The following is a 24871-nucleotide window of genomic DNA, read 5'->3' on the forward strand; positions in this document are numbered from 1 at the left end:
CTGGTCTGGGACATTCCCAGGGATGGAGCAGCCACAGCTTCTCTAGGAAAGCTGTGCCAGTGTTTTCCCACCCTCCCAGCGCTCCCCCAGTATCCCACTTTGTGCCGGTGCCCTATGGAGCTGGACCAATGGAGACCATGGACCTGCAGGGAGAGGGAGGTATGAGGATGCTCCCAGTAAGCCCCAGACAGCAACTGGTCTCACTGGTTTGCTGCTGGTCTGGCTTCAGTGTGGCCCCTGGGAGAGTGAAACCCCACCTCAATCTCCAGAGTCTTTATTCAACACTGAATCATAAAATAGCTCTTTACACACTTCTTTTTTTTTTTGGGGGGGGGGGGGAAGGGAGAAGGGGGAATTGGTTTTTGTTTTGTTTTTTTTTTTGTTAATTCCTTAAATACACATTGTTTACACTCGCCAAAGTTTCAAAGCAACAACATCAAAGTGCGTCTACAGGTGATAGTTCCAACCAAAGTGCTAAAAAAACCACGGTCTCCTGGCCGGAGTCGGACCCTGCTTCCCACCAAACCCACCTGGAACCTCCGGTGCACCCTGATCCCACCACTCCCCCTCCTCCAGGACAACATCCTCTGGTGGATTCACACCCGGGACCCGGTTTAGCATCGAGGGAACCACGGGGATAAGAGGAAAAAAAAAAAAAAACAAAAAAAAAAAAGGGGGATGTTTGGTTCTCCAGACACTGGCACATCGCTGCGAAGAGACTAAAATAGACCTAAATTTATAGAGAGTTTAAAAAAATAACTTGGGAGGCAACTGGCTACCTTTGGGGAGGGGGGAGGTCGCTGTACAGGGGCCCCTCGGAACCCGCTGGCGGAGCAAACGAGGGCTCTTCAGGGAAGAGGATCCCAAATCCCTGTGTTTGGAGATCTCTCTTTCCCTGGACTGATTATCTCCTCTGATTATCTCGAAGCAAAAGCCACCCCATACCATTGCACCCACTTGTCCCCGGCCCCAACCTGCCTCGTTGCCCCTCCACGGGGCTCAATCCCGAGGCTGGATCAGAAAAATCCCATAATTTTCCCTGCTTTTTGGGCAGCTTTCCCTCCTCTCCTTTCCTCAGTTCTCCCACCCTCCACGGGGGGCAGGGGGTGGGATTATTTTGCCTCCCACGGGTGAGGAAGGTCCGTCACCACCTTACAACAAACCATCTCCAGTTCCTAAAATCTCCCTGCTCCCTGCTTTGTTTTCCCCCCTGTTAAAGCATTTTCCCACTTCCCAATTCCCAAATGCTTTTGCTCCATCCCGACCTGCAGTTTTCCTTCCCCCCAAAACGAGAGGCTGAGCTTCAACAACGTTTTTCCTGCGTTTTTTTTCTTGTTCTGTTTTCCCTAAATTCGGAGTGTTTTGGAGGATCCATGCAAGCTGTGCCCCTGCTGGCAGCTGACACTGGGACACATGGCATAAAAAAGTGGGATAAAGATGAAAATCCTCCTTGGACAGAGCCAACTTTGGAGTTCCCATTTTCTTTGAGCCCTGACATCCCAAACTGGGGGCACAGGGATAAGGCAGGAGGAGGCAGCTGGTCCCTGGAGCATTCCCACAGCTCCTGGGGGCTCAGATGGTTGGATAACAAGCAAAACCCAACCAAGAAAAACATGGATTTGGGATAAATTTGGCCCCTGAGCTGGCTTTGGTGATGTTGTTCCTCTTGAAATCCCTGACCAGCACCCAAATTCAAGCAAAGGGGAATGCTGGGAATGTCGGCCACGGGGAAACTTTGGGAAAACTCCTTAGAAAAGGAATAAATCTCCCAAGAACTGGATCTGCAGGAGCCAGCTCTGGAACCACCATCCATCCAGCCCCTGCCAGCTCTGGCCATGGCTGTGACCCCAATTCTCACCCCGGATCCATGGATTTTGCTGGAGATTGTCATCGCAGAGCCCCTCTGGGGCTTCTCTAGGATCTGGAATGGGGCTGAGCTCCTGGATACACTGCCTGATTTCAAGGCTTTTCCCAGGGAATTTGGTATTTCTGTGTGTTTTCCATCCATTTCCAGAGGAAATGGGGTTGAAACTCCGTGCCCCGGGCGGTGAATCCACGAGCATCCCGCAGGGATGGGGGTTTGGGGAGGGGAAAAACAGCGGGATGAGGAGGGAAAGCAGCAGGGAAAGGATCAATATGACATTTCAGTGGAAGAAATACAGAGCTGTTAATGAGCTCATTAACAACCTGGGCAATTAGGAGCCACCAGGAGGGCTGGGCCCTCATTACCACCCGTGTCCTTGCCCTCACCCACCTCCATCCCAAGCTGAGGAGGGAGGGATCCGTTCAAGCCCAAGGAAAACGGGGAGAACCCCCCACTTCCCATCTTCTAATCCTTGAACCTGCTCAAGGCCTTGTGTCATCAGAGGATTTCTGTGGAAACGTGGTTTTTGCCGAGTTGGATTTTTCGGGAATGCCCCGAGGGGAGGCCGATGGTTCGCTCTGGTCTCGGTGACACTTCGAAGCACCAAATTCCAGTGGGAGTGTCCTGCCATGAATTCCAAACCCCAGTGGCTCCAACACCACCACAGACACGGCCACTGACGCCACTGGCGGGCACAGAAGGTTTCTTCTCCAAGAATCCTCAAACATCTCCCCCTTTTTCCATCACCTTTACCTTCCCAACAGCCCCGAGGAGCTGGGAGAGGGTCACAAAAACCCGGAGCAAACCCGGAGCAGCCGCCTTCAGTCTTCGGACGCGACTCTCCACCACAATAGTCTTTAAGCATAGAGTGTATAAACATGCTGAGTATATAATTTTCCTTTAAAATCTTTTTTTTTTTTCCTTCTTTATAGAAATAAATACTTACTTTGTTAGGGTTTTTTTGTTGTTGTTTGTTTTTTTTTTAAGGGAATTTCCCAAGTCTCTGACAGCTCCGCTGGGACACGGTTCCTGGGATAAGGGCTGGATGTTCCCCGGGGCGTTGTAGCTTTGCTGGGTGGGGTTATTTTTTTTGCTGGTCGGGGCATCCCTTGCTCCTCTTGCCCCTGGAATTTGTGTCCCAGTCTTCCCCAGGTGGAGGTAAAGCCATGGCAGGGAGCTGATCCCAGTGCTAGGAAGCTCATCCATGGGGATATGGTGGGAGTTTCTCGCAGGCATTTTTTGGGGGGCTCCCACATTTTGTGCAGACAGGGAGCAGCCTTCTCCTGGAAAAGCTGCAGTTGGAGGGGGGAGCAGAGGTGCTTCAAACGGGGGTTATGGCCAAAAATCCCTTACCCTGTTTCAGGAGACGGCGTGGGTGGGATGAAGGGGGGATGAAGGCTCTCCTGAGATGGGGTTGGAGACCCGGGAGGTGCCTCCAGCCCCCCACCGGCTTCAGCGATTTGGGATTGATGTTGTTGTCTCTCAGGATCCCCACGGACTGTTGTCATGCTGGCAGCCCTGGCTGAGCTCTGCCGTGGGCGAGGAATGTGGTCCCAGATGGATCTGCAGCCTCCTCCCTCCCAGAGGGATGTTCCCTGTCAGCCCCTCACCCTGGAAAGGCTGGGAAGGGGAGGTGCCCTGGGAAGGGCTGTCTCCTTGGAGCCACGCTGGCCAGCAGGCACCAAAACCTCCAACACTGGTCCAAATCAGAGGAAAACCCCCAAAAATCTGCTTTTCCCAGTTGGATTCTCTCCGCTCAGCCCGATCCAAGGGCACCTCGCTGGGGATTGGGATGACCAGGGGCTGTGGTTAAGGCCGGTGTGTCCCCACTGCTGGCAGTGCTGTGATGGGTGTCCCCCGTTCCGTGGGCACCTCCTGGTACTTTATCCCCAGGCATGGAGATGCCTGGCCCTGCTGGATGCATTTCCAAAGCCTTTTCCTGTGGAAAAAAAAGGGTATTTTGGGGATGATGACCTCCTTGGAGACACCCGGGAAGGAAAACGCAGAGTTAAAAAAACCAGCCGTGGCCACGGATAAGGGTCAAGCAGAGGCTGTTGGGTGGTGCTTTCACCAGCAGCTTTGGATTTCAGGATAATTTCCTCAGGGTTTCTCCTTCAGGCTGCTCAGGAAGGCGGTGAGATGGCAAACACGAGCGTCCCATTCCAGTCCTTCTCTCCACGTGGGAAAACTTGGTCCAGACAGAGCCTGAACGGGCGGTGGATGGTGGGGACCGGAGCGTGACCCGCGTTTCCTGGTGGACGAGGATTTTGGAGATGGTTTATTGCCTTGGCAGGAAGGTTTCGGTGGAGAGGAAGCGAGGCCGGAGACCTCGGGAAGAGCGACCATCTCTCCTGGTGTCCTCTGGCTCCTGCAGCCCCCCGGGATGCAGCTCTGCCCCCCGGGCTTGTGCTGTGGGGGCTGCTGGTCTCTGGGCAGCGTTTGCCCAGGTTTGGGAGCCCCTCTGTCCAACAAATGAAACGGAGACCCCGCAGGAACCCTGGGTGTCCTTCCCTCTGGAGGAACAGCCCCTTCCCACCCCACCTCCCCCACTCCACGGAGAGGACAAGGAGCCCGTGGGATGGGCTGGGAGATCCTCGGACGGTCAAAAAAACCAACCCCTCCAAGAAACAGAGCCCGAAGAAAAAGACATTTCCCCAAACACGGATCCTTGGCAACGAGCGGCCACGGGGGTTCCGAGCCTTCTTCCCCTCCCGGGAAGGAGCGTCGCCGCCCTGTCTCCTGGGGCAGCCAAAAAAAATTGTCCTGAAGTAGCACCTTCTCGCCCGCGAGCCGGCCCTGGGATGAGCTCCGGCTGCCAGTCACTAAGGCCTGCGAGAGTTTCGGGTTTTCCTTGTGCACGAGCCGGCGGATCCGGATCCGCGGCCGGACCGAGCGCCGGGCGGTGGGTTTGGTTTTCACGGGGCCTCCGGCGCCGCCAGGCAGAGGAGGGAATGTGCTTTGTGCTTCCCTGAAGGTCTAACAGCCTCCTTCCACTTTGATGTGTAAAATCTTGGAGAAGCCGGGTCTTTTCCTCAGGGCCTGGAAGAGGAGCGGGGAGCGGGGTTGGTGGGGGGATCCGGCATTCCTAGTGCTCCATGGGGTGAGGGAGGGAGAGGTGGAAATATCTGAAATCCTTGCCATAGGAAGGACACAGGGAAAGGGAGGGAAAGGGGAATCCCTGCCATGGGAAGGACAAAGGGTGAGGGAGAAGTGGGAGCATCTCAAATCCCTGCCATGGGAAGGACAAAGGGTGAGGGAGAGGGGGAAACATCTCAAATCCTTGCCCTGGGAAGGACACAGGGAAAGGGAGGGAGAGGAGAATCCCTGGCACAGGAAGGATATGGGGCGAGGGAGGAAGAAGGGGGAACATCTCAAATCTCTGCCATGGAAAGACACAGGGAAATGGAAGGAGAGTGGGGAACATCTCAAATCCCTGCCATGGAAGGACATGGGGACAGGAAGAGAGAGGGGGGAACATCTCAAATCCTTGCCATGGGAAGGACATGGGGAGAGGGAGAGAGAGGGAGGAACATTTCAAATCCCTGCCATGGAAGGACATGGGGAGAGGGACGAAGAGGGGGGAACATCTCAAATCCTTGCCATGGGAAAGACATGGAGAGAGGGAGAGAGAGGGAGGAACATTTCAAATCCCTGCCATGGGAAGGACATGGGGAGAGGGACGAAGAGGGGGGAACTTCTCAAATCCTTGCCATGGGAAGGACACCAGGCAAGGAAGGGAGAGGAAGGAACAACTCAAATCCCTGCCATGGGAAGGAAACGGGGTGAGGGAGAGGGGGAAAACACCTCAAATCCTTGCCACGGATCTGGTGACACTTGTGTTACCTGGGACTGGGACCCTTTACCTGGAGTTTGTTCACCATTTCTTCAAACATCTTCTTGGCTTCAGGGCTGTGGGGCTCCTTGAAATAGTCCACGATTCCCACCTGCACCACGATGGACTTGAGGTTCCGGCACACACCTGAGGGGCAGAGATACCACCTGGATTCTCCATGGCTGAGGGGCCAATGACTTCCCCACGGCCAGCACAGGACCCCACAAGCCACCCTGTGCTCCTCAAGGCCTTGTGCACGTGGGGAAACCTCACCCTGAAGCTGGAGGAGACCTGCTCATGGTGGCCAAGACCAACACTGGGCTACGAGATGGTCTCTGATTGTCCTGTCCCCAAATCAGCATCCTGCCATTTCCTTGGGAAACCCTTGCTCTTCCATCCAGAGGGGCGGGTTGCCAGCAAGTCTCACCACAGTCACATGAGCCATGGCCACCAGGACAGACCCTGCTGATGGCTGTGGACCTCCTGTCCCGGGAAAAGGCTTCGGGCAAGTGGTGTGGCCCCGAACTCAGACACACCGGGGTGAACCTCAGGGGTGTCACAGACACTGGGGTCTGGATTGCATTGTGGGGAGCATGGAGGGAGCATCTCCATCCTCTCCATGGTCCAAGTCAAGATCAGCTCTCCTCGGCCCATCCTTGGCAGGGGGATGTTGGATCCCCTCTCAAGGACCTTCCACCCGGAGCTCCCAGCTCCTCCCAGTGCCAATAGGTTCCTGTGGGTGGGGCTGGAAGGAAGGATCTGCTCCATGGACCTGGATATCTGGTGGCCTTGTGGTGAACGGGTGATGCCCCCCGGCATTGCTACTCACTGTTGAAGTGCAGCAGGGCCTTGGGGGTGACCGGGGTGGACGTCAGCACCAGCATCTCCAGCCCCTTCAGCCCCTCCCGACACACCTCGGCTGCCACCTCCTGGTTGATCTCGGCCACGTGGTCCAGCTCCAGGACCTGGAGCCTCATGCAGTTCCGGGCTGGAGGGACAGAGCACCCGCCGTCAGCGTCCCACGGGGAAGGGACGAGGGCAGCAGACGGCAAAAGGGATGGGGTGGCAGCAAGGGGTGGTGGGGTGCACCCATGGACATCGGCCCACGGACGTGGATCTCCGCTGAGATCCCCAGGGGGACCTGCAAGGTGCCCTTCTCCTTGTCCCACCGGCAAAGAAGGAGGGAGGTGGTGCCCAGGGAGGTGGTGGAGTCCCCATCCCTGGAGGCGTTCAGGGAAAGGCCAGACAGGGCACTCAGTGCCACGGGATGGGTGGCATGGTGGTGTTGGGTCACGGGTTGGACTCAGTGACCTCAGAGATCTTTTCCAACCCAATTGACCCCCGGAAAGGTGCCTACCTAAGGATGCCAGTCCCTGGACGCCGCAGCCGGCGCCTCCGACGCCCAGAGCCCGCAGGTGGGGCCAGCACCGCCCGATCATCTGCAGGCAGCGGTTGCTGAAACGTGTCGGCTGCTGGCTGGGGAGAGGAGAGGGAGGAGAAACAGCTGGGCAGGGCTGCCAGGAAAGCTCAACCCTCTCTCCGTGAGCGCTCCTGGAAGCGGTGTGGGATTGGGGCATCGCCCACCCCACCAGCGCCGTGGTGGTCACGTTCTGAGGGGGTGTCTCCACATGAGCGACCACCCCGGGCTGTGCTGCTGCCAGGACAGGGCAGCTCAGTGCCCCAAACCCTCCATCATGCCCGGGAATTTGTGGGTACCCCATCCCTGGAAGTGTCCAAGGCCAGGTTGGACGGGGCTTGGAGCAACCTGGGCTAGTGGAAGGTGTCCCTGCCCATGACGGGGGTTGGAACAAGACAATCTTTAAGTTCCCCTCCAACCCACACCATTCCATGATTCCATGACTCTCCCTTCAGAGACCTGAACCAGGCTCTGAATTGTTTCCTGCACAGATCCAACTGGCAGCAGGAGCCTGGAGCTCTGGCTCAGGTGGAGAAGCTGACGTGCCATGTGCTGCTTCCCCCAGGGAAGACACAAGCCACCAGGACCTGACATCCAGCTCCTCCTGCTAAGTGACATCCCCTCTGTGCTCCTTGATCCGGGCTGACAGGGATGTGACATCCCAACAGACCTCCCAGACAAGAAGAAATGCCCTGGGGACATTCCCGTGGCACGGATGTGAGCGACCTGCTGTGCAAGCCACGAGCTCCTGAGCACCCAGACCCTGTGGGGTGGAGATCCACCAGCATCTTCACACCCCCAAAATGCTTTTCCAAAAGTGAGAGTTGTCTCCCCAAGCAGTGACACCCTTTCAACAACACCCCGGCCCTTCAGGGCTGCTCTTAGGTGAGCACAGAGGAGCTCAGACAAGCGTTTGATGTTCAGTGTCACCAATCAGAGCCATCACGGCTTCCCTTTCATCTCTGGAGCGAGCAGCCTCCATGGAAACATTCCCGGCTCAGCTGGGAGGTGTCTACACCCAACAGCTCCCAGCCTTCATGGGGAGAGATGGGGCTGAGCTCCTGGTCTCCCAAACTTGCCCCCAGGATTGCTGCTCATCCCATGCAGACCCTCCGAAAGCAAATCTGGCACCCAGTTTCTTTCCAGCCCATCACACTCAGCCTCCACCTAACAAAATTCCATCCCTGGAAGTGTCCAAGGCCAGGCTGAACAGGGCTTGGAGCAACCTGGGCTGGTGGAAGGTGGCCCTGCCTGTGGCACCGGATGATCTTTAAGGTCCCTTCCAACCCAAACCATCCCGCGATTCCACGATTCTTACCACGGATGCAGAGGTGCGACCTGGAGGGAGATGATGTCCCTGCAACCTGCTCCAAGGGCCCAGATGACCTCATGACCCACGGGGTCCGTGGAGCTCCTGGAACAGCACAGAGGAGACGTGGTGGCCCCACTGGTAGCGATGCCGCCCAGGGGGCCGAATGTGCAGCCTCTGTGCTGTTCCCTGGAGCACCTGGAGGTGCAAACCTGGTCACTGTTCATAACCCACGACCTGCCCACGGATCAGACAGACCCCACACCGCCTGTGTCGGAAGGCTGAAGGCATTCCTGCCTGGAATTGTGCCTATGGATGTGCAACGTCAAGAACAACGGGAGAAGGCGAGGCTGAAGGCGAGGAGGAGGGTGAGGCGAGGCTGGAGGGGGGGTGAAGGTAGAAGGGGAGGTTGAAGGGGCATCTTCCAGAGGCAAAGGTGACACAAGTGCTTGGCTGAGACTGCCAGGCCAGGTACCCTCGAAGAGCAGATAGAACATCCCTGCAGGTCCCACTGGGATGGTTTCACTTGGGGATGGGGAAGGTGCCAGGAGGTGGGAAGGACGTTCCGGCCGCGGGCAGTGGCTGCTCCCTGGCCTCTGTCCCAGCTCTGTGGTGGCTCTTGGCCAAATGCCACCGCAGGTGTTTGCTGTGGGCTCCTCCCTGGTGTTTTTGGAGGTATCAAAACCTCATGGGGTGCTGCTGGACTCATGCAGGGGTTGGTGGAGGTGTGGGTGTACCACGAGTCGGGGTGGAGCCACGTTGGCTCAGAGGAGCTTCTGCTGATGCTCCCAGTGCCAAGGAGAGACATCAGAGAGCACCATCCTGATGCCACCAGCCCAAACAGAGGCCCCTGGCTGTTCCACCACACCAGGATGTCTCCTGGAGGCCGGGCCTGTGCTTCCTAACTCCAAATGACCTACTTCAAAACTGCAGGCAAGCCTAAAAATAAGCGAGGGGTGTTATCTCGAGCGCTTCACGCGTCTCCACTGGAGAAGGTTGCCAAGAGCAGCAGGTTAATTAGAGCATGAGTCAGAGTCACAGGTTAGAGACGTGCCAGGAGCACTTGGACCTGCTCTGCTGCCCTTGGAGGAGCCGGTGGAGGAGGCTTTGGGTCAAACCCAGCAGCTCTGAGCTGCCTCATGGAGTGGGATCCCCTGACCAGAGCCATGTCTGATCTCACACGATCCACACCAGAGGAGTGGCTGGATGTACTTTCCCACCTGAAGGATTCTGCATCCCGGGCTGGGTGAGGACACACATCAGCTACAGGGAAAATGGATTCCAAGGCTGAAGTGGTCGCCTGCAGAGTGCAGTGAGAGCAAGGATCATCCTCCTGGGGTGTGTAGGGAAGGTAAATCCCATCTCCACAGCGGGCAGAACCTCTTTGGAAAGTGGCTAAGACCAAGGAGAGGGCAGTGATCTCCTCCAGGATGTGTGACCTCCTCCATGTCCTACACCAGAGCCTTGTGTCCTTGACCTCGGGCAAGATCTCCAAGCTGGATCTTAGCTATCCCATGGCAGAGCTATTCCTCTCTCCCAGGAGAGAGGGACCCTGAGCCTCTTCTCCCCGTTAGAAGCCTTCACCAGGGGGGTGACAGTCAGGTGGGACCTCACTGAGCACCTCTTCCTCATCCTTCTCTAACACAAAGCAGTGCCCCCCCACCAAAACCCTGGTCACTCCTCCAGCTGGGATGAGATGGTAACAGGATGCTGGGAATGGAGCTGGAAGAGAAAACACACCAGAAGAGGATGAGAGTTGAAAGGACAGCTGGGGGACACTGAGGCTGCTGCTGGGCTGGGGACGTGGAGAGGTGGGTCCTTCACACCTCTGGACGGCGTTGGAGTAGGGAATAGGGATCGGCATCAGCGGAGCCCCAGCACATCCCATGGATGTTTCTAGATTTTCCCCAGCCCCGTGGTCAAGCAGGGGGGTGTCGGTGGCCGTCCTTACCGGTAGGTGACAGCCTGCAGGGCCCGGCAGTAGCAGCTGGCCAGCCAGAGCGAGCGGTCTGTCAGCACGTTGGGGCAGTGCGAGATGCGCAGGATGAGCAGGTTGCTGCCCGTGGCCTTCAGCAGGGACTCCAGACCAGCCTCCAGGCAGCCCCTGCCAGGGATGGAGGCAGGGTCAGGCATGGGAGGCCATACTCACGTTCCCCATGGCCACCCCGTGGCTCTGGGATGCCCGAAACCCACAACAGGAACCAGTGGAAATGGGATCACAGGATCACAGAATGTGCTGAGCTGGAAGGGACCCACAAGGCCCATCCAGTCCAATCCTCAGCCCTGCACAGGCCCAGCCGCAAGAGTCCCACTCTGTGCCCCAGAGGATCAGCCAAACCCTCCTGGAGCTCTGGCAGCCTTGGGGCTGTGCCCACTGCCCTGGGGAGCCTGGGCAGTGCCCAACCGCAGAGGGGCTGAGGGCACTTGGTGTGTTCAGCTGCAGAAGAGGAGACTGAGGGGAGACTCCACTGTAGTTCCAACTGCCTGGGGAGGAGCAGAGGAGGGGCAGGTCCTGAGCTCTGCTCTGGGAGGACCAGGGACAGCACCCAGGGAATGGCTGGAGCTGTGTCAGGGGAGGGCTCATGGAGCATCATCATCATCCCCGAGGACCAGCAGCTCCGGCTGTGGGAAGAGGGTGACCAGGACATGGGGACTCACCGTGTGCTCCTCATGTAGTCCTCCTTGCTCTCCTTCTTCCCTCGCTGGCGTGGCTTGAGGTTTTGGAGGGTGAGGGAGTGCATCTGGGTGCACCACTGCGACAGCATGGCCAGGAACTGGGGGGACAGGGGTGCTCATCACCGAGGTGGGCACCCTCAGCACGGCCCCCACCACCCACCCCTGGCTGTCCTCAGGCAGGTCTGTGCACACACAGGAGGTTGTGCAAGAGTGTGGGCAACAAAATCACGGGTGTGACCACAGGAACACATGGAAACACGTGAGCTCCTGCCCTGGAGCATTCACAGGTGAATGCACAGCACACCCAGTGCCGGTTCAAGCGCCCATCTGTGTCCCCCCATGACCACAGAGCCACGACCACCCACACACGGTTGACCACCAAGGAGGTGCTGGCACAGCTTCACCTCCCTGGAAGGAAGGTCTCACCCTGGGCAGTGCCACCCCCATCCCCAGCCCCGGTACCTTGGAGGACACCCTGGCGTTCTCCAGCAGCACCCGTGTCCACACGGCCGGGTGCCGGGCCACGAACTTCCAGTCCTTGCACACCTCGGCCGCCCGCAGCAGGGTCCTGGTGTCCAGGTAGGTGAAGATGCAGAAGAGAGCCGCCCTCATCTTGAGGATCTCGGGGCTGATCACCTCGCTGGAGTGCCCCGGGCTGCCCCTCTCCAGCCGGCACACCTTGCCCCCGGCCCCCTCGGGCCTGGCCGGGGGACACCCGGCGTCAGTGGCCACTGGGGGACACAGAGAACAGCAGGTAAGGAAAGATCCAGCCCTGTCCCCCAACTCCCAACCTCCCCATCCTCCACCTTCTGCCCTCTGTGAGTTAAAATCAATCTCTAATTAATGTTTTTTGCTGGTTTTGATACAATTGCTTTAAATAACTGCTTTGATACAGTGCACTGCACTACTTTATGGTATATTATACCCTACTGGTGGGTTTTTAGCTTTTACACTGTGTAGTAAATAATTCTGGTTAAGATCTTTTGTCTGTTCATTTGTTCTGTTCATTTGTCATAATAAATAACTCATTTTGTATAAATATATCCTTTTGCTATGACTAAAACCTGTGGGACAATCACACCTCTATAATTCCTTAAATTCAAACCGTTGACACAGCCCGAGGCTAAGACAGGATTCAGCCTCACCTGAACCCTTCTCTGAGAAAAAAATCAGTGATTTTTGGGTCAGAACCACCTTGTGGGGAGTGTCTGTGTGTGTGTGGAGGGGAAAGGGATGGATGCAACCTCACGGAGGTGGGGTGGGGTCGTGTCACTCATGGCAGCCTCTGGAATACACATGGGGCAGCCCTGGAGTAGCTTCCAGTCACAAACAGCCCGGGGAAAACTATAACACAACACAGCTCCTGCAGCCTCTGACCCAGCTCAGACTGGGACAGTGGGGACACTGCCCTATAACACCCACAGCTCACAGGGACAGTGAGGACACTGCCCTATAACACCCCACAGGTCCTGCAGCCCCTCACCCAGCCCAGACTGGCAGGGACAGTGAGGTCACTGCCCCTCACCCTTCCCTGGAGCCCCAGAGTGGCCAGTGGGTCACAGACCCCTCCTGGGGGAGGTGGCCAGAGGGCCCAGAGCAGATCAAACCAAAGGCCATGTGGCCCTGCCATCTGGACATGTGTGTGGTCTTCTACAAGGTCCCAGTGGCAGCTCCAGGATCTGTCTCTCCCTCTTTCTCCTTCTCCCTTCTTGCTCCCTCTACTTCTCTTTCCCTGCCCGTTTCCTGATGCTCTGGGTGGCTTTGGGAGCTGCAGGGGTTGGATTTTGACTCAAGTGTTGTGGATCAGTCTGTGCTGGGTTGATGTTGTGGTGGAACATTTTTGTCCAGCTTGTGGGGTGCCCTTTTTGAACTTTGGCCAAGTTCCCTTATTTTCCCTCCTATTAATAAAGAAACCCCTTGGGAACAAGCCTGTGGCTTATTCTCTTGACACCTTCTCGAGGTGTTAAAGAACCCTAAATATACATTTTGAAGTAAAACTGCTGGCTGAACCCATGAGCTGCAGCTCCGGGGCTGGAGCATCCCACCACCCCACCAGGAGAACTCGCGGCCTCACCCGTCAGCCGGCAGCTCCCGGTGGGCCGGGACGCGGCGGATCCGGGCGCGTCCGGCTCCCAGCCCTCGGCCTCCGACTCGGTGGTGCGGGATCCCACGTCGGAGACGTCGCCCTCCTCCCCCTCGGTGCTGTTGCGGTAGGGCCGGCGGTGCCAGTTCTGGATGGCCTGGCGGCGCAGCCCCGAGCCGCGGGATCCGTCCCGCGCCGCGTAGGGATGCCCGTCGGCCGTGTCGTCGGTGGGACACGGCTCCGCGCTGTCGCTGTCGTAGCACCCCGAGCTCTGCGACACGGCCTTGGCCCGGCTCGAGGCCCTGAGGAGGGGGTGGACAGGGATGCCCAACCTCAGGTCTCTCTGGGATGGGCATCCCCTTCCCATCAGCCCCGGGGCTCGCAACCTATTTCCCATGTTGTATTCCCTGTCATATATCCTGCTTTCCCATCGCTGGAATAAACCCACCGATCGATTCTCGGAATGGCAAAATTCCCTCGTTGCGCTCACTGGCACCTATTTTTATTTTTCAAAATTACACCAAGCTTAGCAGCGGTTAATGAACATTTGGAAGACACTGAACGTCACCTCCCCTCGCCTTCTCTCCTAGGATCCTTGCCCCTGGAATAGGTGCTGCGTGGAAATTTCGCGTTGCTACCGACGCGCGCGCAAAGACATCCCTTACGTTAAGAGTTTTCAGCACTGAGGTGTTTAAATCCTAATTTAAAGCCACAAAGCAACCTGCAAATGGAAGCCCGTGTCCCGTGAAAGTCCCGGAGAGGCAGCAGGGCTGGGGACTCACCCAGTGCTGGAGGAGGAGCGCTGGTTGGACACGCCGTACGCACCGTGCACGGCCACGCACGGCCCTGGGTGCCGGTCTCTCTGCAGGGAGATGGGACAAGAGGAGCCAATGTGGCAAACCCCAACGTGCAGGTGGTGCACCCCAAAGAGACGACCCCAAAAACCCACCCAGTGCCAGCTGCGCTGTGGGGTGAGGCCCCACACCCAGCGGGATGCAGAAGAGCATCTCCGACATCGCCACGGAAACGCAGACCCACCGAGAAGCATCTTCTCTTTGGGATCTTTGGGATCCCCCCACCCAGAATTATCCATTTCCCCATGGGGATGAGAAGGGGGTCCCTACACCTCCCCATTCAGCCCTTGGCAGCCCCCAGAGGAGCCCCGTGGGTGCGTTCCCAGTGCCGCCGGCTGCCCGTGCCTGTGCCCGCGGAGGTACCGGTCGGCAGATGGCCTTGGCCCCGGGGGTCCCGCAGCGCCCCAGGCTGCCGTTTGGGGTGGTCCCACAGCTGCTGCTGATGATCTGGAGCTGCTTCTCCGCCCGATCCGCCCGGTCCAGCAGCTCCTCGATGAAGTGCTGGAGCCGGACCTTGGCGTTGGCCTCGCGCGCCGCCGTCTCCTTCAGGAACTGGTCGATCTGCAGCACCTCCCTGCACGGAGGGACCAGCAGGTGACACCCCAGTCCTGCCCCACCCATCCCTGGGGAGCACCTCCGAGCTGGGCTGGGGGTCAAGGATGCTCGTGCACATCCAGGTTGTTCCGTCATCAGCCTGGTCTGGGTCTGTGCCAGCCCAAGTGGCTCCTGGGGTGGTTTGGGGCAGAGCAGGGACCAAGGGATGCTCCCACAGTGCACGGTGGATGTTGCCACCTTGTTTTAGGGAGGAGGTGACATCCCCAGCACCTCCTGCATCACCTCAAGGACTAGAGTCAGGCTCCTGAGCTTGATGGAGTAGAGGGAGGAGGAGGAGGATGGTGCAGTGGGATGATGAAGGAGGATGGAAATGGTATCCTGCTTCCTCTGGGGCAGACTTAGGAAAGACCTTAGGAGCAGCCTGACTTCCCTAAACCCCCTCAGCCTTCTACACCCTTAAGCCCAGTGGCTGCAGAGTCCTGGCTCCTTCATTAACACAATAATTAGCAGGTTCTCTGAGCCTGCAGATGGGCTGGTTTCACCCCAAAATGTGGCCAGCTCTGGGGGGCAGCAGCTCAGCCACTCCAGCTGGCCCCATCCCACCCACCCCACCCACCCACACCCCCCTCCCCACATACACGCATGTGTCCAGGCACAAACGTCCACTGGCCTCATCCGCTTCCCAAAAACATGTGGAATTACACGCAGACACGACACACCAGTGGGCAGCTGTGGCCACCCCAGCCCTGCAGCTGGAGGTGCCCTGTGAGCACACACCCAGGGACACACACCCAGAGCTGTCCTGCACGCCCACGAGGGCACCACACACACCAGGGAAACACAGACCCAGTGTACACCCTGGCACGGGCACAGACACACAGAGGGTGGGGAGAGAAGCTGTGTCTGCCCCTGGATCCCTGGAAGTGTCCAAGGCCAGGTTGGAGCAACCTGGGCTAGTGGAAAGTGTCCCTGTCCATGGCAGGGGGTGGAACAAGATGATCTTTAAGGTCCCTTCAACCCAAACCATTCCATGGGCACACACACACCCCCAGGCACAGGTACAGGTGGTCACACACACCCCTGGCACCAAACACACCTTTGTGGTTGATGGTGCACATGGTGCACACACACACACACGGGCACAACCACCTCACACCTTCCCTCAGCAGCAGGAGCCCCAGAAGGGGCACAAACACAGACCAACAAACACAAACACAGCTTGGCACATCTGTCTTGGGCACATCTGACCACACACACCTGAACCTTGGGTGCCTGACTGTGCACGCCTGAACACAGAACCCTGACCTTGGACACTTGACCACACACCCAGCCATGAACACTCACCTGACCACAGAAACCTGACCACACACCCAACCATCACACCCAGCCCTGGACACCCATCTGACCACACACACCTGACCTTGGACACCTGACTGTGCACACCTGACCATCACACCCAGCCCTGAACACCCAGCCATGAACACCCACCTGACCACAGAACCCTGACTTTGGACCCCTGACCATGCACACCTGACCATCACACCCAGCCCTGAACACCCACCTGACCACAGAAACCTGACTTTGGACCCCTGACCACACACCCAACCATCACACCCAGCCCTGGACACTCATCTGACCACAGAACCCTGACCTTGGACACCTGACCATGCACACCCAGCCCTGAACACCCAGCCATGAACACCCACCTGACCACAGAAACCTGACTTTGGACCCCTGACCACACACCCAACCATCACACCCAGCCCTGGACACCCACCTGACCACAGAACCCTGACCTTGGACACCTGACCACACACCTGACCCAGCCCTGGACACCCATCTGACCACACACACCTGACCTTGGACACCTGACCATGCACATCTGACCATCACACCCAGTCTTGGACACCCACCTGACCACAGAAACCTGACCACAGAAACCTGACCACAGAAACCTGACCACACACCCAACCATCACACCCAGCCCTGGACACCCACCTGACCACAGAACCCTGACTGTGCACACCTGACCACACTCTCAACCCTGCACCCCTGACCACACAAACCTGGGAACACCAGTCTACTCAGAAGCCCAAAGAAAAAGGAAGGGACAGCCCTTAGCAACGTAATTCCCATTGCTGGCCATTAATTACCATTTAATTACCAATTAATCACCATTTAATCCCGCCCCCCTCAACCTGCCAACTGCAGGCCGAGCCTTGGAGCTCCTGTTGATGCCCTGGGAAGGCTCCCAGTGAGGGGCCTCAGAGATTTGGAAGGCAAATGGGGCACTGGGCAGCAGGTGTAAGGTGATGCTGATGGTTATCACCTGCTCCTCTCTCATTCTCATGGACTGGGTGGAAAAACACCTCTGGCAAAGCAAATGGAGCCTGGGAGCAAAAAGGCTCCCGTGGGGACAACGGCTCCATGATATTTGGGAGCTGACAGGGATGGGAAGTGTCCCCACGATGTTTTTGGCACTGAAAATGATTTCTAATGACTTGCCCACGTCTAGGGAAAAAAGCATCTCTGACCATCAGCTCTTCCCATGCTCTCCCTGCAACCCAGAAAGGGATTTTGTCCCTCTGGGTGGGTGGAGGAGTCTGGGGACTGATGGGGACAGTGGAGGGGCAGGAGGGTTTATCTAAAGAAAGGGAGATTCAGGAAGTTGTTTTGAGGCATAAACCCAGGTTTTTAGGTGGTAACGATGTCCAGGCTCCACCATGGAGTGACCAAGACACATTTGACCCATTGGTCATCCTCTGTTTACCATCTGCGTGTCTCCAGCAGGAATGGTGTCCCTCATTCCATCACCACATATCCCCAAAATGCCCCTGGACAACACCCACGAGGCAGCTGATGGCAGCCCCCTAAACCCCCCACATGCCCCCAAACCAAGAGGTGGTGTCCTTATCTGGTCCCAACATCAACCCATCCTCACCCCAAACCGTCCCCACCACCACCACATCCTGTGAACCCCCTTCCTGAGCCACAGTCATTATTTTGGAGTCAAAATCATTAACAAACGTGCTGAGGATGGTGAGGATGAAGACAAATCCTTGAGGGATCCCACCAGTGCACCCAGCCCAGCACAGCCATGACTGTCCCACACTAACCTGCTCCTCACTGACTTTCTGGACCCCGTGGTGGTCTTGGGATTTGACAAGAAACTCCTGGTTTAGTTTGCTGGGGCAACAAAATGACCCGATGCTTGGCTGGAGGGAAAACTGGGGGCAGTGTTGGGGTGGGAAAGGGGTGTTGAGTGGGGGATATGGGATGAAAATGAGGATGGCAGGGCCATGGTCCTACCAGCAAATGGAGGTGAAGGTGCTTGGGCTGTCCCACCCTCCTTCTGGGAGAAACTCCCTGATTTTGGCACAGCCAAGGTGGCCCCTCTCATGTTTATGAGACCACGGGACAGGTCAGTGGGATGCTCAGGTTGGATAGGGATGGATAACTTGGCTGTGGAGCCAGAGGGGATGAGCCAACCCCGGGTTTGGGGGGACATCCTTTGGGACTAGAGATGGGCTGCAGCACCACGGCCCCCACCACATCCCTTGGCAGGACAGCAGGGTGGCCACGTGCATCTAGTGGGAGGTGTCCCTGCCCATGGCAGGGGATTTAAGGTCCCTTCCAACCCAGATCATTCCATGATTCTGTGGTCTCCAGCCTGGCCATGTCCTGGCAGCACTGGTGGCTCTGGGACAAGGTCTGGCAAGATGTGATCCAGGCTGGAGTCACTTGTGGGGGGGCTGAGGACTATGTGGACACTGACCACGTGGGAGAAGATGCAACACCTGATGAGGGATGATGCTGATGGGCACTGCCAAGGGAACTGTGCCTGAGCACTCGGTCTGAGGGCTTGGTGATGGTGTTGGGCTCCTCAGCACTCACAGAATCATGGAATGGTTTGGGTTGGAAAGGACCTTAAAGACCACCCCGTTCTATGGGCAGGGACACCTTCCACTAGACCAGGTTGCTCAGAGCTGCACCCAGCCTGGCCTTGAGCACCTCCAGGGATGGGACATCCACAGTTTCCCTGGGATTCACCACCAGGGACCGATTTCCCCCCACCCTGCAACCAGGAAGTGGGGAGGTAAAGGACTCACTGTTGCTTGCGGGTGAGCTCCTGCTCCTTCTGCACCAGGTCCTGCTTGAGGGAGGCCAACATCTCCACGCTGACATCCACCTGGCGCGACAGCTCCGACGCCCGGTCCTCCAGCTCCTGCTTCTCCCGGCTCAGCCGCAGGCTCTCCTGCTTGGCCTTCTCCAGCTCCGAGCTCTTGCGGTCCAGCTCCACCTGGAGCCGGCCCACCTGCGAGGCGATCTTCTGCTCCACCTCCTCCGTCAGCTTCTCCAGCCGCTTGTCCACCTCCAGCTTCTCGAAGGCGCGGATCTTCAGCCGCGCCAGCCCCTCCTCGTAGGCCGTGTCCATCGCGGCCTGCGGCGCCGGCGCCGGCGCCACGGCCTTGCCGCGGGCGAAGATCTCCGTCAGCGGGATCTCGATCTCGTGGACGTAGCGGGGCGAGGGCGAGGAGGACGGCGCCGGCTCCAGCTCCTCGGCGGGCACCAGGTCGCAGGAGAAGCGCTGGTCCTTGCCCTGGAAGGAGGTGCTCTCGAAGTAGTCCCGGCGCGCCGCCGGCGCCAGCAGCGCCCCGTCGGCGGCCAGCGGGAAGACGGCGGCATCGCAGATGCTGTTGGTCTTGGAGAGGACGTAGAGGGTCTCGTAGGTGTGGTTGTACTCCAGGTGCGCCCGCAGCGAGGACAGGCTGCGGAAGCGCTTGTGCTCCCCGCAGCGCGGGCACCGGTAGGGCAGGTCCAGCGAGGCCATCCCTCAGCGCGGCGCCCCGGCGCTCATGGCGCGGCACGCAGGGACGCGGGCGGCGCGGGGCGCGATCCGGAGCCCCCGGAGGCGGGGTGGCGGCGGCTCCGCTGGGGCATGGCTGGGGGAGGGCTCTGGGATGGAGGTGTGGGGTCCGGGGATTCGCAGGGAAGGGGTGTCAGCATCGGCCGGTGACGGGCGCTGGAAGAGATGGGGGGGGTGGTGATACGGGGGTGGGGGTTTCCCAAAGGTCCCTCCTTGGTCATCCTTCTTGGGGCCCTCTCTGCCTCCACCCCACCCTGTCATGTTCCTCCCACTCTCCCTTGGGAAGACACACAACTTTTTGGAAGCTTCACAATCCTTGGGAAGCTCCAAAAACCTTGGGAAGCTTCTCAACCTTTGGGAAGCTTCACAACCTTTGGGAAGCTTCACAACCTTTGGGAAGCTTCACAACCCTTAGGAAGTTCTACAACCCTTCAGAAGTTCCACAACCCTTCAGAAGCTTCAGAACCTTTGGGAAGCTGCACAATCCTTAGGAAGTTCTGCAAACCTTTGCAAGACCCACAACCTTTGGGAAGCTCCACAACCTTTGGGAAGAATCACAACTTTTAGGAAGCTCCACAACCCTTGGGAAAATCTATAACCCTTGGGAAAATCTATAACCCTTGGGAAAATCTATAACCCTTGGGAAAATCTATAACCCTTGGGAAGACCCACAACCCTTGGGAAGACCCACAACCCTTGGGAAGACCCACAACCCTTGGGAAGACCCACAACCCTTGGGAAGTTCTGCAAACCTTTGGGAAGATCCATAACCCTTGGGAAGTTCTACAAACCTTGGGAAGCTCCACAAACCTTGGGAAGCTCCACAAACCTTGATAAGAATCACAACTTTTAGGAAGCTCAACAACCCTTTTGAAGACCCACAGTCTCTGGGAAGTACCACAACCCTTGGGAAGCTCCACAAACCTTGGAGAGTTTCACAACCTTTGTGAAGCTCCACAACTCTTGGGAACTGCCACAGCCTTTGGACCCAATGATCTCAGAGCTCCTTTCCAACCTAAATGATTCTGTGAACCCTTGGGAAGATCCACAACCCTTGGGAAGGTCCTCTACCCCTTGGAAAGGTGCACAGCCATTGGGAAGGTTTACAAGCATTCCGGAGGAGTGCAGCCACTGGGAAGGCGGACAATCCATGGGAAACCTCCCTCCATCCACCCTGAGTTTGCCACAGGAGGTGGCAGAGGTGACCCAAGAGCTTTCCTGCCCAACCACACAGTGACCCCCTGCAGTATCAGAGGTCTCTGGGCCCCAGGGTCATCCCTGTGTCCTGCACTGGGCTGTTGGGATCCACCTTCTCCAAGCAAAGGGTGACCCAATCCTACTGGATCCACCCATGCAGCCTCACAACAGGATTTGTCTCTAAGAGTTCTCAGCAACCCATGGAACCCCCACACTACTTGATGCAGAGGAAGGACATGGTGGCTTCCCATCCCTGGGCAAGTGAGGGTCCCTGTGGGACATGCTTTACCCCTCACTCCCAAAATCCTCCAAGACACCAGGAGCAGAAATCCCCATCCTTTTGAAATGGGATAAGACAGGAAAAACTCCAGCCTGGGAGGCACAGGCACAAATCAGGGCACAATGTTTTCATTTTTTCATTATTTTTTCCACAATAGTGAAAACTGTGAAGCTTTCACCCCAAAACTCCGAGGGCACCCCTGGGTGGGAGCATCCCTTGCTCATCCCGCTGCAATAAACCCCAAAGGGCTCTTCCCACCACCTTAAAAACCCCTCTGAGCCCTCCTGCATCCCATAACCACCAGTTGGTGAGCACTGATCTGCCACGGAACCCTCCATCCGTGCTGGTCCCCAGGGCAACATCCCCTGTGGCTCAGCATTCCCCTCGGGGGGGGCACAACCAGGCCACGAGGTTGGGAAACCATTTTTTAAGGGGAAAAAAAAAAACATTAAAGGCGAGAAATCCATTTAAAAAAACCACAATAAACGCCAAGGTGAGCTGGGAGGGTTTCTGGAGCTGTTTGGGGTCGTCAAAAAACACCCCCCTGCACGTTAAACCCCCGGGCGAGCACAAAGCACGTCCGGCAACTCCGGTGGGATGAGAAAGCTCTTTTCCACCACAGGGATGAAGCCACAGCATCGTGGCCCCGGGATCTCAGGCCTGGATCCCTGCCCGCGGCTCCTGGAGCACCCAACCACCCCCATCCCGTATTTTCCAGCCTTTAAACCGAGGCAGGATCCGGCCCAGGTGGATCGGGAAGCGCATATCGCCCGGTCCCTTCTCCCGGGCAGGTCTCGCCGTGACCGCAAAACCTCCCTTTGCCTCCCATCTCCCTGGCAACGAGCGGGATTTAAGGAAATTATTAGTGGAGTCATTACTACGGCGGCCACGCTAATAAAGCCCCCGACGCATCCGGAGAGCCGGGAAACGCTCCCGAGCGCCGGGGGATTGCAGCATCCCCGGGCTGCTCCGGCGCCGCTACCTGCGATTCATCATGGAGCCTTTCTTCTCATTGTTTAACATTTTTCCTGCCCACCCTCCTCCCCCCCCCCCCCAAAAAAAATATATATCTATATTCCAGCAGGCAGTTCCACTGCCTGGTTAAAGAGGGAAGGGGGGGATGGAGAAAAGGGGTGGCGGCGGAGGATGGTGCCGGGGTGGAGGGTGATGCCCGGGCGGTGGGTGCTGCCGATCCACGTCCATCCCCGGCTCTCCGGAGGGATGGGAAGGAGCAGGGTGGGAGCACCCCGGTGGGCGCGGGAGGCCGGGGATGAGGGACAGGGGGCTCAGAGGGAGGTGGGCGTGAAAATCCGGGGCGCGTTTATACCCCCCCAAAACCCCCGGAGCGGGGAGCGGCGGGTCCCCCCCTCACCCTCCTGCCAGCGGCTTTGTCCCCGCTGCGTCCCCCCGCTGCCGGGGGCCCTTGGGTGAGGAGCATCCTGGGGATGAACCGCCACCTCCCAGCGCGGCATCCCCGCTCCAAACCATCCCGTTTCACCCCATTACCTGCTCCTGGCCGCCGACCTCCCGCGCTGGGCTCCTCCGGCGAGGGCAGCATCTCTCCCGCTCGCCCGCCGGCCACCCCCGAGCCGAGGGGCTGCGGGGTTGGGGGGTGGGGGACAGACGGAGCCCGCACAGCAGCTCCGCTGCACAAAGGAGGCGGCTGCCGAGCGGCTCAGGGATGTGCCAGGGCGGAGGGATGCGGGGCAGGAGGGATGCAGCCACAGGGATGCGGGGAAGGAGGGATGCAGCCACAGGGATGCGGGGCAGGAGCGATGCAGCCCGCGGGAAGCATCCGGCTCCCCGTGGCCAGCACCTCCATGCCAGGCAGGCCCTGGGGAAGGAGGGAGGGAGGGTGGTGGCTGCGGGGGGTTGGGGGGGGGGGAAGGGAAGGAGGAGGCGGAGGAGGAGGAAGGAAGGAAGGAAGGAAGCAGAGGCTGAAGGCCCCGGCGGGGTGGCGGGAGCGCTGCTGGGCACCCTGGGGATGGCGGGTCCCCCAGGCGCTGGGGGCTCAGGGGGGGCTCTGCATGGCGAGGGAGGGATGCAGGGATGGAGGAAGGAGGAGGGCGAGCGCCAGCAGCCGCCTCCTCCTCCTCCTCCTCCTCCTCCTCCTCCTCCTCCTGCTCTGCAGCCGGAGCCCGGCTCGTCTCGCTGCCGCGTTGCTCCCGCACAGCTCCCTCTGCCTGTGTCCCCACGAACGCCGCGGGCCCGGCTGCCATGGCAGCCCCCTGCTCCCCCTCTGCCCACCCTGCTCCCCCTCTGCCCCCCAAGCCCCTCCTCGCTCCCATCGATGAAGCCCCTGCCCCTGGAAGCTCCCGGCCAGGATCATCCCGAGCATCCTCCCCCGGGGATGTGTGGCACAGCCTGGGCACCTGCCTTGCTCCTTCCCCAGCCCAGGCTGGACCCACAGGTGTCAGGACTGAGTCTTGGTCCCAAGACAGTCCCTGACCAGCCCATTCCCAAGCCCTGCCTTGATCCTGATTGAGTCCCTGAGTATTCTGGCTTGGTCCTGACTGAGTCCCTGAGCACCCTGGTTTTTCTCTGGCTTGGTCCTGATCCAACCCATGAGTACCCTGGTTTGGTCCTTGGCTTAGTCCTGAGCTGGTACCTGAGCAGTCTGGCTTAATCCCTGGCTTGATCCTGCCCTGGCTTGATTCCCAAATTGGTCTTGATCTGGTCCCTGAATGCCCTGTTTTAGTCACTGTCTTAGTCCCCAGATGGTCCCCAGGCACCCTGGTTCAGTCCTGATCCAGTCCCTGAGCATCCTGTTTTGGTCCTTAGCTTGGTTCCCAGCTGGTTCTCAAGACCCCTGGCTTGGTCCCAATCCACTCACCGAGTTCCCTGGGTTGGTTCCCAGCTTGGTCCTGCTCTGGTCCATGATTGCCTTGGTTTAATCCTTGTCTTGGTCCTGATTGAGTTCAGGTGCACCCTGGCTTGGTTCCCAGCTGATCCCTAAACACCCCAGGTGGGTCCTTGGCTTCATCCTGAGCTGGTCCCTGATCACCCTGGCTTAATCTCTGGTTTGCTCCTGATCCAGTCCTGAAGTATCCTGGCTTGGTCCCCAGCTTGGTCTTGATGCAGTCTTTGAGCACCCTGGCTTGTTCCCCAGCTGGTCCCTGAGCACCTTGGCTTAATCCTTGATTTGGTCCTGATCCAGTCCCTGATCATCTCAGTTTAATCCCTGACTGGGTCCTCATCCAGCCCTCAAGAACCTCAGCTTGTTCCCCTGTGCCAAAGGCATCCAGCACTGCTGTGTTTTCCTCTCCCTGGACATGTGGGAAGAACGGCAGCTTGGGCTGACATGGGATCAAGAGTTTGTCCCCATCCCCTGGGATTTGGGGTGTCACTGATCCTCCCCTCTCACCAACACAGCCACATGCCCTCAACGCCATCCCTCCCAGAGGTAGCTGCTGTGGGGGGTGTCCCATCCCTGCCATCCCCTCCCACCCTGCCCTGGCAGTGCTGGCTGGAGGGAGCACAGGGCCAAGGCTGGAGCTGGTGCCTCTGCAGAGCTTCCAGGCTCGGCATCAATTATGGATGCACTTCCAGAGGGTATTAATAAAGGCCTCATGCATCATTCATGGCCAGTGGCACGGGAAAGCTCGGCTCCTGTGCCCGGAGAGATCCGACATCCCGCCCCAAACCAGCCCCTTCCCAAGGGAATCCTGGGGGGTGAGGTCCCCATTAATCCCGTCTGGGGTGTCCCCCCAGAAAAAGGGTTTTTCCTGGTGTCTGGGGTCACCTGCAGCCCGTGGAGTGCTCCTTGCTCAGGGTCGGGCTCCCACACTCCCGGGATGGTTCATCCACAGGTCAGGAGCACCCTCGGGGTCATCGGGAGTGTGAGATTTTAGGGACGGCTCCAAGGGGATATTTAGGATTTCCCCCTTCACCAGGTTTCCTCCTGGCCCTTTCCCACATCCCACCTCTGCTCTCAGCC

The 24871-nt window shown here is 58.3% G+C and overlaps 1 protein-coding gene across 2 annotated transcripts; it reads right to left on the minus strand.

The window, feature by feature from the left end:
- Window positions 1-258: 258 nt before the first annotated feature.
- On the minus strand, window positions 259-23025 carry FBXO41 (F-box protein 41). Of its 2 annotated transcripts, none has more exons than XM_032685443.1 (13): window positions 22441-23025; window positions 18700-19613; window positions 14399-14609; window positions 13964-14043; window positions 13173-13483; window positions 11561-11829; window positions 11081-11196; window positions 10374-10526; window positions 8432-8527; window positions 7054-7172; window positions 6526-6684; window positions 5728-5843; window positions 259-4903 (listed from the first exon to the last, which is right to left on the minus strand). In XM_032685443.1, the coding sequence occupies exons 2-13, from the start codon at window positions 19419-19421 to the stop codon at window positions 4841-4843; spliced, it is 2415 nt and encodes an 804-aa protein (XP_032541334.1). In that variant the 5' UTR covers window positions 19422-19613; window positions 22441-23025; the 3' UTR covers window positions 259-4840. The 2 variants fall into 2 exon arrangements, with proteins under 2 accessions (XP_032541334.1, XP_032541333.1); XM_032685442.1 differs by having other exon boundaries at window positions 14381-14609.
- Between the last annotated feature and the right edge of the window lie 1846 nt (window positions 23026-24871).

This window comes from Chiroxiphia lanceolata, chromosome 4 (assembly GCF_009829145.1).
Source record: "Chiroxiphia lanceolata isolate bChiLan1 chromosome 4, bChiLan1.pri, whole genome shotgun sequence".
Classification (NCBI taxonomy): domain Eukaryota; kingdom Metazoa; phylum Chordata; class Aves; order Passeriformes; family Pipridae; genus Chiroxiphia; species Chiroxiphia lanceolata.